This window comes from Grampus griseus (genome assembly GCF_964374135.1).
Source record: "Grampus griseus genome assembly, chromosome: 16".
Lineage (NCBI taxonomy): Eukaryota > Metazoa > Chordata > Mammalia > Artiodactyla > Delphinidae > Grampus > Grampus griseus.
The window spans coordinates 55,093,948-55,108,722 of NC_139010.1; the positions used below are offsets into that span (position 1 = coordinate 55,093,948).

The 14,775-nt window shown below is 40.9% G+C and overlaps 1 protein-coding gene across 1 annotated transcript in view; it reads left to right on the forward strand.

Annotated features, from left to right (window-relative positions):
- CC2D2B (coiled-coil and C2 domain containing 2B) overlaps nucleotides 1-14,529 on the forward strand; it is a gene marked incomplete at both ends in the record, with an annotated part of 91,851 nt that extends 77,322 nt beyond the window's left edge. Inside the window, 7 exons of the mRNA XM_082674100.1 lie at nucleotides 586-675; nucleotides 3,273-3,386; nucleotides 5,596-5,730; nucleotides 6,119-6,241; nucleotides 10,692-10,750; nucleotides 12,278-12,455; nucleotides 14,341-14,529. Of these exons, the coding sequence (XP_082530226.1) occupies nucleotides 586-675; nucleotides 3,273-3,386; nucleotides 5,596-5,730; nucleotides 6,119-6,241; nucleotides 10,692-10,750; nucleotides 12,278-12,455; nucleotides 14,341-14,529 (888 nt within the window). The remainder of the gene's footprint in view (nucleotides 1-585; nucleotides 676-3,272; nucleotides 3,387-5,595; nucleotides 5,731-6,118; nucleotides 6,242-10,691; nucleotides 10,751-12,277; nucleotides 12,456-14,340) is intronic.
- Between the last annotated feature and the right edge of the window lie 246 nt (nucleotides 14,530-14,775).

Here is a 14,775-nt window from a genome sequence, read left to right on the forward strand (position 1 = left end):
GAACTTTCTGTGTTAGCTCATTGTTTACTTGTACTCCTTTCTTCTTTCCTACTCTAGTCTGAGTCCTTATCTCCAGCCCTATAGGGGGAACAATCCACAATAGACCTTCTGTTGTTGGAAAAAGTCGGCTGCACCAATGACTTCTTGCTGCAGCAACTTATAACTAGTTTTTATTAATAAAAATATTTCTGCTAGATTTTGAACCTAAAAGTAAATCAAACTTTTGCTATTCTTCAACATCTTTTTTCATTTTTTAAACAGTTATACTTTAAAGTATACATGTAATGTATCGTGTTTAAATTTTTTACTTATTACAATGAAATGTAATGGTTAACATGCATGCTCTGAAGTCACGCTAACTTGGGCTTATTCCCAGAGACCCATAAATTGTGTTCGTGTGTGACCCTGAGCAAGTTATCTTAGCACTCTAAGCTTGTTTCTTCTTTTGTAAAATAAAATTAATAATAGTGTGTACTTCATAGGCTTGTAGGATACACTAAATGTGATGACAGTGCATGTAAAGCACTGTGCTTGGTGATAGGCATATAGTATGCTCTCAATAACTGTTAGTTAATATTATTTTAGGACCTCGTTGCTCGCTTTGTATCTTTGATTCCTATTATGCCTGATACACTGGATGAAAATGATGGTTTTGACATATGGATGACATCAGAGGTAACAAATGACATTTTATAATTTAAATGTATAGTATTTCTTACTTGCTTTTCTTTTAAAGAAAACTTTTTAAAAATATTATGCACTTATGTAGTAATTTGCTTCGTGCAGTTTGAAGGTAATTGATAATTTAATACATCATTTTCAGCTCTATAACGATCCGTAAAAATAATTCTTAAAGACCAAAATTCTTATTCAACATTTTAAGTAGCTCATAATATTGAGATTCAATGGGAATTCCAGGAGTATAATATTATGACATTCTCCAGAGAGAAATATGGCTTGTTCACTATAGAGGTGGTCAGACCCTGAAGTCTAGCAGAAATACCACCACTTCCCAGAAGCTTTCCCCAGTTTTCCCACATCTGAATGAAGAGCTTGTATAGCAGTGCTCTTCCTTGGCACTTGGATTAAAATTGTCTTTAGTCTGATTTCCAAGTAAAATACAGGCCCCATGCAATATTTGGGACATATTTATACTAAAAAACTACTTGTTTATCTGAAATTCAAATTGAACTAGGCATCCTATTCCCCACCCCCCTCCACAAGTGTGGCAGCCCTAATTAGAGCACATTTTCCATTCCACCTTAAATTATATTTAGTTGCTTATATACTGGCCCTATACCCACACACTGTACATATACATCCCAAGTTTAATCTCCTTGAGTGGTAAGGAAGATTTGATTCTTATTTATTTTTATATTCGTCACTTGTACGTACTTTAAATTTAGCAAGTATTCAATATTTTTAATGGAAAATACCATCCTGATGGGAGCCTAAGAGAAGGACACTCTCCATCTGGAACTGATAGTCCTGGCACTTATCTAGAATGATTTAGAGGTTAGATTTTTTTAGCTGAAATGGACTTAGCGGGCACAGGACTAACTTAATAGGTCAGCTACCCTGCCTTCTGCTAAGTGGGAGTAAGGGAGATACAAGCACGTGGTTTGTTTCAGGATCCAGTGATTCAAATCTGGTAAAACTCAAAGAGGAGTCAGTTAACTCTAGATTCTTCTTAGACTCTTCAAACTAATCAGAATGTGTCCAGGGGTATTATGATCCTGCAGAACATTGAAAGATAGCCTCTAAAGTAGCTAAAAATAACCACAAAATAACCATTCAGGCAAATACTAGTGCTCCCGAGTGCCCTCCAATCCAAACAATACCCATAATCCACAGGTTACCACAGTCATAGGCTTCCTCTTGGCCAATGTCTTCCCATTGACATGAACTGTTTGGACTTGGGATACCCATGAGTGAATGACTAATTAGTTTGTCACAAGACAAGAGTTATTTCTCCTACCCAACATACAGTCTTGGAGTCAAACAAACCTTGGTTCAAATCCTACGTCAACCATCTGATAGCTGTGTGACCTAAGATAAGTTATTTAGCTTCTTTGGACCTCAGTTTCCTCATCTTTGGCATACAGGGGTTTTGAAAGGATAGGCACCTGGAACGCAGTATGTTAGTTACCTACTCTCATCCATTCCCTCCTTCTCTTATGAAATCCAGTCAGGGGAACCTCCTTGGCCTGACGTTGAAGACTGCTCATAATCTGCTCTTCATTCTCCTGTTCACACACACCTTTCAGAAGAGCCACGTTACCATCCTCCCTAGCCTCCTCAGCATCACATTCAGTCGGTGTGTACTGATGTGGCCATATCAGTTGTTAAAACATTGAAATGCTTCCAGACTGGTAAATAGTCACTCCAAGGGCTCCTGAGCGCCCCCTCCCCAAGCTCCCTGACCACCACAGCCCTTTCTCTGGGACTAATGAAATGGAAGCACACGTGCAGTCTAAATGGTGCAGCCGCTACTCAGCAATAGCACATCATTGCCATATGAACATTTGGGCCTATACATTTTGTTAGATCCTTTGATTTTTCAAGCCAGAAATCCAGAGTTTTATATGAGATCTTCCAACTTTTAAAAGCATTTCGGGGCCAAACGAAACACACCTATCAACTAGAACTAGGTTACAGACCACTGGTCTGCCACCTCTGCTGTGCTTTTTCTCTCCTGCCACCACTGCTTTACTAGGCACCCTGTATGTGATTACACCCAGCCCAACTGTTCAGCTCTTTCAATTAAAGAAGTTTCCATTACTCTTTCTGATTGGGCTCCAACTCAGATCTCTTCCTCTCTTTCAGTTGAGAGCACTATGTTGGTACAGGACAGAGTGTAGCTCCATTGACCAAACGATCCCTTCCTCCAAAAACACTATGTGATTTCCCATCAGGTGAAGTTCCTTAAAATATCAGCCAAGATATCCCTGTTTTCCAAGGGTATATGTCTCAAACAAAAATGCCCCATTTTGGAGGATAAAATTATTGGGTCACTTACACAGTATCCACATTAATTATGCCATGATAAAGGTGATCCTTATGTTCCAAGTTAATGTTCTCTCTTTCTAATGCCCTAGTGTGTTCACAGGCAAAGGATGCTGGAGCTTTCGGCTTTGCAGTCATCTTAGTGACCTGGCAAGGATGTGTGTGTGAGGGTTTGGAGGGACTCTAAATCTGTTGAATGCTTGCATTACTCAACTTTCTCTCCTCCCCTCCTTTTTTGTGTCCTTGTTGCTTTTGTTTTGCCTTAGCGCTGCATCAGTTTGGCTATTGGAAATAAGGAGGAGCATGCCATACTTCTCTGTAATTTCTTTCTGTATTTTGGAAAGAAAGCTTTGGTCCTCCTAGGAACCTCGATGTTGGAAGTAAGTGTTGGACTTAATATTTAAATAGTGTAAGCAAAACTAATTAGCTTTTAGCTGCAAGTTTAAAAGACTTCAACCCCAGGTTTCCTTCTTTTCACAAGCTAATTAGGAAATTTCCTAGGCGAACAATTATTTACTTAGGAGGATAATGTTCGTTCATCAAAATTTCTACAATGTAAAGAATGACTTCCTTTTGTTTTTCTTCATAAAGTAGTACAAATAAGAGTGCTACTTCATGGAGCTACTAAAAATATTAAATTACATAGTAAATAGCACTGGGGACAGCACCTGGTTTATGTGGAAAATGCTCAATAAAATGGTGGTGGTAGGTGATGTAGTAATAGTTACAGTAGTAGTTATAGTGGTTGTTAACCATCATCACCACCATCATCTTTATGTGTCCCTAACACTATATTTTAAGATCCTTAAGAAGTACTTCTTCCTGTTTTACACTGCTCAATTTTTAATCGTGTAAGAAGTGGGCCAGAAATTTATGTTAACCTACCTGAAATTTTTACAACTTATATACACTTGCATTCAAACCTCCAGAAAGCTGTCTTCTTTTGGATGTTTCTATTTCTACTATGAATATCTTGATAAGTGTCAAAAACTTCCAGTCTTGTTCTTGTCATGATCCTTTATTTCTCTATATTCCCTTAATTTCCCCATATGATCCCCCGCTGTAGTTTTGAGTGCCACTAGATGGCAGTAAACAGCCAACAATATTTCAACAAACATTTTTACAGTTTTACCTCTGAGTCAACACTGGGTGGCAGCACTCATCTGTGCCTTTCACCTCTGCTACTGGTTGAGGTGAAGCCTCTTTACTGTAAAGATGAGCACAGTGATAAAGAGCAAGAGCTTTGGAGTTAGGGAAACCAGGCTACACAGCACAGTGTTAAGAGTACAGGTTTGGGGTTTCCCTGGGGCTTCCCTGGTGGCGCAGGGGTTGAGAGTCCGCCTGCCAATGCAGGGGACACGGGTTCGTGCCCCCGTGTGGGAAGATCCCACATGCCGCGGAGCGGCTGGGCCCGTGAGCCATGGCGGCTGAGCCTGCGCGTCCGGAGCCTGTTGCTCCGCAACAGGAGAGGCCCGCGTACCGCAAAAAAAAGAGTATAGATTTGGAAGTCATAAGAGGATTTTAAAACCCAGAAATGACGTTTACTAACTGTACGATCTCAGCCTTATTTCTCTGAGCCTCATTTATCTCCTCCCCGAAAAGGAGTCATTCCATTTACTGTTACCCTAGACAAGCTTCATGTGAAAGATGGGCATGACCATCATCCCTGCCTCACAGAATCTGGAATTCATGTGAGAAAATTAGTGAGTGCTGAGTACAGTAGCTGGGGTACTCAATAAATGTTAGATAGTCATTATTATTGTTACCTGACATTTTTATTCTTTGCTAAATAAGAAAGGTTTATACTTCAAAAGTATGTGCAGAGCGAAATAATCACATAATGACTACTTTTATTCCTCAGGTGCTTTCCTGTGTAATTTCTCTCTGGCCTCTAACTCTGTATCTTGCTCACAAAATTAATTTTATGGCTTTTCAACTTCACTGGGCTTTTCAGAGCCTTAGGCAAAATTCCATTCCCTAACTCTGCACGGTGTTCACCCTTGGTCTCCAAGTATGTTCCACATAAAGCAGGGCTAATCCATGTAGCACCTTCGTGTGAATCACACAAAAGCGCCCCTACCTCCAAACCCTTTAGTACTGGATACTGGGAATTGGTCATAATATACTGATTTTGTTAGAACAACATATTTTATTGCTATGAGGGTACACCCTTCAGGACCATACGTGGCAGCACTAGCTCAAAAGTTCTCATTTGAATCCTCATGCTAGCCTGGGCCTGAGGATTTCAGTTGCTTTGGTTTTATCCTTTTCAAAAAAATTGTAAAGGTCCTAAAAAAGGCTTTTAAAAATCAGAGATAGCAGGGAGTTCCCTTGTGGTCTAGTGGCTAGGATTTGGGGCTGTCACTGCCGTGGCCCAGGTTCAATCCCTGGTCAGGGAACTGAGATCCCGCAAGCTGTGCGGCAAGGCAAATAAATAAATAATACAGGAATAAAGAATAACCAAGGTAACTGGCAATATTATCTATTAAAAAATCAGAGATATCACATGCTTACAGTATAATTTCCACATACGAAAATGAGTGAAATCAATCATCCACCAAAAATGCCTTTAACTCTTTCTTCGCACAGGGGCATGTGGCTTATGTATTAACGCCAGAAACTGATGAATATTTGCTTTGGAATCCATTAACTGGGCAATGTCATAAGCAGTTTGACCCATTTTGTCCCTTACAAAGTGTAGATTGTTTGTTTGATGGTGAAAATGTAAGTATATGGCGGGGGGCGGCGGGATCTTGAGTTATCACCTCAAGAGTTAAACCTGTGGTTCTGTACACTGACCATACATTAGAATCATGTGGGAACTTTGAAGAAGCTATAGATGTTCAGTTAGAATCCCTGGGGTGTAGGGCCAGGGGAATCTTTTATCCCCAAGGCTCCTTAACGTGATTCTGCAGTGCCTCCGAGGTTGAGAACCAGCGAGCATTCTAGTGCGCACACACCCCTGGAATCTCTGTACCTCCTGCCTCAGAACCATCCTTGGCTTCTGCCACTTCACTGGGGAGTAGGACTGTAAAATTTTGCTCCGTCCTAACCTACTATGGGCTTCGTACTCCTGTGGGCCTCTACTGATTTTATGTTGATGTATTAATAGGTCTGGTTTAACATTCAGCAAAATAATTCACCAGGGGCTGTATATTTTGACTATTCAAAGGAAAGTTTCTGGAAACAGTTGCTTCCAAAAAATTATCAAGGGACGAAAGCACAAAGCATACAGGTAAATTATACTTTTCCAGGTGTGTCTCTATGAAAGTTACCATTGGTTCTAATCTTAGGAATTGTGACAGCTCTTATTATGTTTATACAGCTGATTGCTTATTGAATTATTTGGCAGTATTAATAAAACCTAGTTTTCTCTGCCCTCCAGCCTGAGTTTGGGCTATTGTGATCCTTTTTCTCTACTTGCAGAAAAGAGGAATTGAGAAGAAGGTATCATCTTAATTGTGAATTTAGGTTTTAAAATAAAAATTTTAAAATGTTCATCATGAAACATAAAAAATAATGTCAAGATGGTGTAATAAGTTCTTACTTGGACCTAGCCCTTCTACTACATATCCATAACAATGATAAAGTATAAAAATTGAAAAACAGAAGGCTTATCTGGGCTCCCAACCATGATAGTTATCTCATGGAATAGAAGCAGGACAGAAACACTAGCAGTGAGTGGGGCCCAAAGAGGACGGCACCAAGGTCTGAAAATGCTTCATGAAATCCAGAGAACCAGAGCCAGTCTCACTTTTTGAAGCCAGGGACTGTGTTGCGGCTCCCCTACTTTGCTACTCTTGAGAGAAGATGGGAAAGAAAAGCAGCAGACTCACTGCCTGGGGCTCAGGAGGTAAGAGACCAAAGTACAGAGCTGAGAATCAGGAACCAACCTAATCACCAGATGGCTTGTCCAGGGGATCTATGATGTACTCACTACTGCTTTGGGAAGGCACCCAAATTCCATTTCGACAGCTGTTTCTGGATTGAGAGCCATGGTATGGCAGTGTGCAGGCAATTGCAAAATTCAAAAACTAGGAGCTATTACCCAGAGGAAGAAAGAGAGGGGGGATGAGAAAAAGGACAATGGAAAAATAGGAAGAAGACAATTCACAGAAGCAGAAACTCTAGGGCTCAACGTCACTCATAACGAGGGAAATGCAATTTAAAACAATAAAACACTATTTCACATGTAGAAGATTGGCCAAACTTTTTTAAAAGTGTGATCACATCTAGTATTGGCAAAGAGGCAGAGAAATGGTGGGAGTGTGAATTGCTATAAACACTTTAGAAAGCAATATGGTAAGGTTGGTAAAGCTGAAGAAACCCAGCCTCTGATCCACCAGTTCATCTTCTAAGTATATACCCTAGAGATACACGCACAGGGAGACAAGTACACGAAGGTCATTACTGAATTGCTTGAGATAGCAATAAATAAATAAATAAATAAAAGGAAACAATTCATCAACCAGAAAATGGGCACATGAGTTATGAATACTCCTACTATAAGATATTCTATACAGCAGTAAAACAAGAGTATATGAAACTACTTTACTGTAGTTCTTAACTTGGCTGTACGTGCATTGTATCGGAATGTCTGAGGGAAGAGCCCACGCATTGGTATTACTTAAAGCTCCCCACGTGATCCCACATGCAGCCAAGGTTGAGAACTACTGACCTAGAGCCACTGTTATCAGCATGAATGAATATAAAGAATGTAATGTTAAGCAAAGTAAGGAAGATGTGAAATGACACACTTACACGAAGTTTGAAAAATATATGTTGTTTACGTATATAGAGATATATAGTGATAGTGTAAAAGCTTGCATGGGAATGATAAACACCAAATTTAGGGTAAAGTTTACCTTTGGAAAGAGGAAAAAAAAAAGAATGATATCAGGGAGCAGTATACAGAGTACTTCAAATCTGTCTGTAATGTTTTACATCTTTAAAAAAAAACCTAAAGTATGGAAGAATGCAAAGATTAGATGTAGCTTGGTGGTATGTATGTTGGGTGGATGTTCACTACATTATTCTCAGTGCTTTATCTGAGAATGTTTGACATAGTTCATAATATCAAAAAGAAGGAATGGTGGTTGTGGGGAGAAAAATCAAACAGTATCAAAGTGTAAAAAGTGAAGAGTTTCTCTCCTCTTCAACATCTTTTCCCCACTTTCTAAGAAATAGCCACTGTTGGTAGCTTCTTGTGCATCCTTCTAACATTCTCCTTGCAGATGTTTGTAAAGTCCTTATAAGGAAGGGGAAATGTGCTTATCTCTCTTGAGCAAACCACATTTATGGCATCCACAGACCTTGCTTGCTTTTCCCATCCCAAAGTTGTGACCAAAAGTATTGCTGCCTCCTAGGGGGGAGAATGATATATTTAGAGTTGAAGTTTTTTGTTTCTATTAATCATTCTCTTATTAATTCAGGTAATGTGTATTGAGTGCTGCAGCAGGCCAGCACTGTTTTAGGTATAGGTACCACAAGGAAAAAGACATGTCTCAGTGCTCTTGGAGCTTGTGTTCTAGAGGAGGAAACAGAAGGAAATGAGCACTTGCTGTACAGAGCGATAAATGCTACTATAGAAGAAATGAATGTGCTTTGGGGAGCACTCAGCAGGAGGCCTGAGGTGAAGGGTAGTTGCAGGGGCTTCCTGGGGAAAAAAGTGATGACTAGCAGAGTGAAGAAGGGTGAGCAGGAGCTGGTTTAGATGGAAGTTAAGGAGGAGTATGGTCCCAGCACAGAGCGGGGACAGCAGGCATGAAGACCTGCAGTGGCAAGCGGATGTCTGTCGAGGAGCTGAAAGGCCAGCCTGGCTGCTGCCAAGGAGTGAGCCGAGGACAGTCAGAAGCCAACATCACCAAGGCAAGGGCTGCCATCATCAAAAGTGTATTTTTAAAAGCCACTAAACCCTTTGACAAGTTGAATATATAAATATAAAACTCATAGTTGCATTTGACTTGTATCCCTACTGATTTCTTTCCTGTGGGTTAATGGCCCTTGATCTTCTGCCTTGTCGCACACATACAGGAATAAACCACTATCTGTGGTGAGCACTGTTGTCGTTTTTTTTCTTAATCGCAATGGAGAACACAAATTTGAGTGTGTATGATGAGAATATGGGTATTCAGAGATGGAGTTAACAGGGAAATCCTCTCAAAGTTTTAAAGGATATGAATTCCCTGAAAGGGGCCTTTGTCTGAAAAGAAAATAGACTAACACTCCATAAACTTATCAAGTCAACATAACCCAGGCCTCTTTTTCAGGCCTGAAAGTGGCCTAACTAATCCCTAAGAGTTGCCAGGATAGGGGTGCGGGGGATTGTTTTGGAGGGGCAGACAGTGGTTGGTGACAGCAATCAGGGACTTCAGTTTACCTGTCCTGACTGTGATAGTTGGTGGCCCCTGTAAGGTGATGCTGCAGTTTATGCTTCCCTTTCTCCAGTATCTCTCATCTCCTGCCGTGTTCACTGTGGGGAAAGTCACTGTGCTTGAGCCTATGCTCTAATCTAGTGGTTATCCAGCCACGGCAGGCATCAGAACCTTCTGGAGGGCTTGTGGAAAAATGGATTGCTGGGCCTTACCCTCAGAGTTTCTGAATCACTGGGTCTGAGGTTGCTGGTCTGGGGGCCATGTTTTGGGAGCCACTGGCTTAGATCATCACCTGACAGACTGAGCCCCCTCAAATCACTCCCGAAATTTTCTAAGACCTAGAGGCCTAGCAAATGTTTCCTTCTTTTCGTACAACCCTCATTCCACTCATGAGGGGGAAACATCTGTCCGTGTCTCTATAGCTCCTCTATTTCTCAGCTCAGAAATATCCTAAGTAAAAACCGCCTAAACCCAACCCCTCACTCTTGTCTATATGAGCCCTGCAGGGAGGGGAGGAACGGGTTAGGTAGTGGGGAGGGGGTTGGAGAAGTCCTCTCCTCCTCCCAGAAAATCCTGCTCAGGGGGCAACATGGGGAAACATGGTAGAGCATTGCTCTCTGCTGTTGCTGGGGTGCCTGGGGCAAAGGCTTGGCGACAGGGAGATTGAAATGGACTCTGCATGTATGTGCGAGTGTGTGCACATGCGCACATGCAAACACAGAGCCCTGACTCCCGCCTGCTGAAAGGAACAAATAATCAAAGAAGGAAGATGATACACCATGTTACAAGAGTAATAATAACAATAGTATCTGATCTTTGTTGAACAATATGTGCCAGGCTTTACATGTATTACTTGATTTTAAAATCTTTGCATGATCCCAGGGAAGTAGGTACTGTTATTGTCCCTCTTTAAAAGACGTGGTAACTGAGACTCACAGAGGTTAAGTGACTTCACCAAGGTCACAGTTAATAAGTGGAAGATACCAGTGCAACTTCCAAGATTATCTGGTAGAATCAATAAACATGTCCAATGCTTGTTTGAATAAACAGATGGGGATAGCAGATCTGTCTTCTTCTGTCATGAAAAATATCTTTTGTAAGTCCATTCTCCCTTCCATGCCCTGGTGAAGTAGTAGTAAAATCAGAGGGAACACTGTGACCTGTGTTACCTTTGTGCCTCTACCGTGGAGTGCTTTTGCCACATGAGACTGGTTTAGGTTCACCCTCATTATAATCAGCACTCCAAGGGCCTACTGACGTAAACATGGTCTCCCTAGAATCTTTTCTAACTTTCAGTTTTCTGTATTTCAGCCTGAAGAAATAATTTATTCTGATACTAATAAAAGCATGGTGGAAGATCTAAAGAACAGGTATGATCTCTATTTATATATTATGAGTATCATGTTTTCTCTCTAATCTCTCATTCAGCCACCCTTCAGTCCTCTAACCCAGGCTCTCAAAATACCCATTAGATTCAGCAACAGGAGCATGAAATGCAGATTATAATCGTTCCACTGAGTCATCTGTCTCTTGGTGCATCAAAAGTCACCCCTCCGCTATCCAGGGTGCTTCTTGAAAACACATGCCAAGTTAAATATGGTTGCATCTGGAAAACACCGTGGGCTGCCGTTAGGAAGTTCTCAACACAGACACCTGTTGAGCCGTATAGTAATAATAATGCAGTAGCTAACACTTCTTGAAAGGACAGGAAGGTAAATGGCCCACAACCTGGTGTGTGGTAAAAAGAGCCAAGCTGGGTGGCAGCAACATCAGTACTGTCCCTCGTAGGCACCCTCCCCCTCCCCCCACCACACACACACACACACACACACACACACACACACACACACACGTCCGGAGGAGTGGTTGAGTCAAGCCCAAAGGGTCACAGCCTTGCAGCAGACCTCACTCCTACTCCAGATGTGTCAGAAGCTTCTAGATCTGACTACCTCCAGTGACTCATGCTGACACAGCAGGCTGGCATGTAAGCCGCTACCAACTAATTGAAACAGAATATGACAAAAAGCATTTTGCCACTCCCTTTTCTCACTAGCACACAACTCTCACCTCTTATTCCCCTCTTTCTTCCCCAACTCTTAACAAAAAAGGAATAAAAGCACTAGGAAAATGGTCCCCAACTTCTGGTTTTCATCAGAAATTGCTTCTAGAACTATTTTAAAATATAGGTGCCAGAGGTCAAGACCAGACCTGTTGAATCACTATCTGGAAGATAGTGAAATATTTTGATAAAGTCCTACAGGTGATTCTGGCGTATAGCCGTGACTATGACTCTCTGCAAACTCGAAACCGCTTAGTCACTTTATGGACTCAGCTGAAAGGAGAGGCCCAGCAGCTTCTTCCGGAGCACACAACGATTCTGCCCAGAGGAGAAGCTTCCATCAACCAACTCACACTGTGCTCCACTTTCTCCCCTCCCCGAAACAGTTTCTCAGCAGGCACTGTTTTAGAGGCGGCATAGGTAGGCAAAACTCCCTGCCCTCGTGGAGCATACGTTCTGGTAGGGAAACTGCTCATCATACTGACCAATCCAGTGCTTCATTTCCTCCCAATGCTGCTTGCTGAATTAACTGATCCAGTTACCCCATTCCTGCTAACATTATCCCAGACAAGATATCTGAATTTTTATAAAGGCATTTCTTGGAAACACAATGTCTTATGTCAAAGGAGGGTCTTGGAGAATAGGAATGCCAACCCAGTAATCAGATGGTAGGCAAATCACACCCAGTAGGCAGATATCCCTAGCCATAGAGGTCTGGTTTTCTCCTAAATTAAAAAAGTATCATTCTCATACTTGAGAAAAAGTGACAAAACTTTTTCCACATTTATTTAAATGAGTTGTAATTTATCATAAAATAATCTTTGCATTCTTACCTTAGGATTGAAAGAACTCTGAAATATAAAATAATGGAATGGCGACCTAAACAGCCAACACGTTGGAATAGACAATGTACTTTCATTTTAAGACAAATCCTTCCTAAGTTAGAGCTTGGCACCGGAAACGTTGTTTCATCTGAAGAAGAGAGTGAATTTGAAAGACTGCTACAATTTTATTGGGTTTGTATATGATTTAATGCATTAATGTCATTTGTTTTATCTATGTTATTAATTGCCAGATGATACTAATCTTAAGTATCCCTGAAATGCCTTTTATCTTGATCTTAGGTGATACATGCTATGGCATTAAAATGCATTTACTTATAGACTGAGAAATTTCAAATGTAGTGAGTAACTAGTACCATGACCAGATTGCATGACATTTTCTTGGAATCAGTTTTTTAATGTATAAACCACAAACTTTGGAAAGAGATACCCAAAAGGAAACCACTTGCAACTAAGAAACTAAAAAATGATTTCTAGATGGTACAGTAATAGAATGGATTCCATGTCCTTGCTTCTGGGCAAGAGGACTAAGGCAAGCTTTAATATCTTCTACATGCAAATTATTCTCAAATTTATACATCCAGCCTGGACTTCTGACCTCTCATATATTCACCAGCACATTTGACATCATCATGGATGGTAGAAAGGCACTTCAAACTCAGTTAAGTCCATAATCAGACATGGTGGGCATCTGGTGTATTGTTAGGGTCCTTCTTTTCTTCCCCTATGATATCCTTAGTTATGGAATCCTCTCACCTCCTTTTCCCTATGAATTGTTCCAGTGGTTTTTTGGAAGCCCCAGCCTCTCAATAGTGATATTCCTTCCCCCTACTATCCCGTAGACTAGAAGATGTCTCCTCGGGAAACCCTCTAAGAGAAGAAAGGAAGGAATCTGTTGGGAGTTTATACTCAGGCTGCCAGGGAGGGATCTGCAGGCACTATTCATTCATGAATAGGGAGGAAGTTGTTTTGTTTTGCTTTCTTTTTAATAGAATTAGGGGGTAAAGAGATAAGCAAAGCATAGTTAAGTATAAGCCAAGGTTTAAAACTTGGAGTTCCTTTGTAAAATTATCTGCTATTTAATAACACACATTCATGAACCTAGACCGAATCCTGCAGCTTGGGTTCAAATCCTGGCTCAACCACTCATTAACTTTGACCAGATTGCCTAACTTCTCTATACCTTCTACCCCACGGCTCAAGATAAACAGGGATAAAAAGAGTTACCTGCTTTGTGGTTGTGGTGAGGATTAAGTGAGCTGCTTAACCATAGCACCCAGCACTTAATAAATGTTAACTATTATTTGTATCCTATGTGGCAGCCATTGTGCTAGACACTTGGGGTTATGACAGTAAACAAGACAGATACAATCTTGAGCATTCACAGAGACTGTGGGCTAGTTTGAGAAATGGACCAGAAAACGAGTAATTGCAGTATATTTTATTAAATAAGCTAGGAAAGGACAGTGTCCTATGCAGCCACAAGAGAAGAGCACATCAACAGATTTAAAGATCAGGAAAAGCCTCCTGAAGTAAGCAAACTAAGTCTTGAAAGAAGCTAATGACTGTCCTTTGTATATTCTTAAATAGAAAATTTTACATGGGACCATGTTCCGTACCCCTTAATTCTGTCATATGGTTATCAATAAATATAAACTGAATCAATGTTAAATAAATTCTTCCAAAGTGCTCCCTTAAATCTGTCACTTATAGGATCAAGGTTTCCTTGTTGGCAGTTTGCGATTCCAGAAAGGGTGCAAATATGTGGAATGTTAAGTGTGCAGCCTCTGGCATTAGACAGACCCGGTTCTGCTCCTCTCTCTGTAAAGTGGGGATTATAACAAAGCCTACCTCATAGGGTTGTTTGAGGATTAAATATGTATGTGAAGTATTTAGCATTGTGCCTAGAACATAGTAAGCACCCACAAAATGATAACTATTATTATTATTTTATGACTTCTATTTCTTTGAGGCTTCTGTAATCTCTTTGCATCCAGTAATTCTCCATCACCTACGTGACCGTAATGTGGTTTGCCGTGTTATTCTGCCATTTGTCTAGGTCGCAGGATTTCCTATCCAGATGCCATACACTGATGTACAGTCAGTTATTGATGCTGTGTATCAAACTGGAATTCATTCCTCTGAATTTCCTCAGACAGAATTTGCTCTAGCTGTGTATATTCACCCCTACCCAAACAACATATTATCTGTTTGGGTCTATTTGGCTTCATTAGCGCGGTATCAGTGAAAAGGAATAAGGGAAAAGGGAAAGATTGTACATAGCCCCCCTCCAACCAGAAGCCAAACTTTTCTAGTACTTGGGATTTTCCTATTTATCCTCAAATCCAGACAGGTGTGAGCCCAATTTTTGGTTCACTTATAGAGTTGGGCACAAGACTCACTCCCTGAGTCTTTGAGGACAAGCATAAATGACCTCCTCACCGGAGACCTCGTCAGGGAGGACACTTTGGGAAGTCTGGTGCCTTGGGTTGCT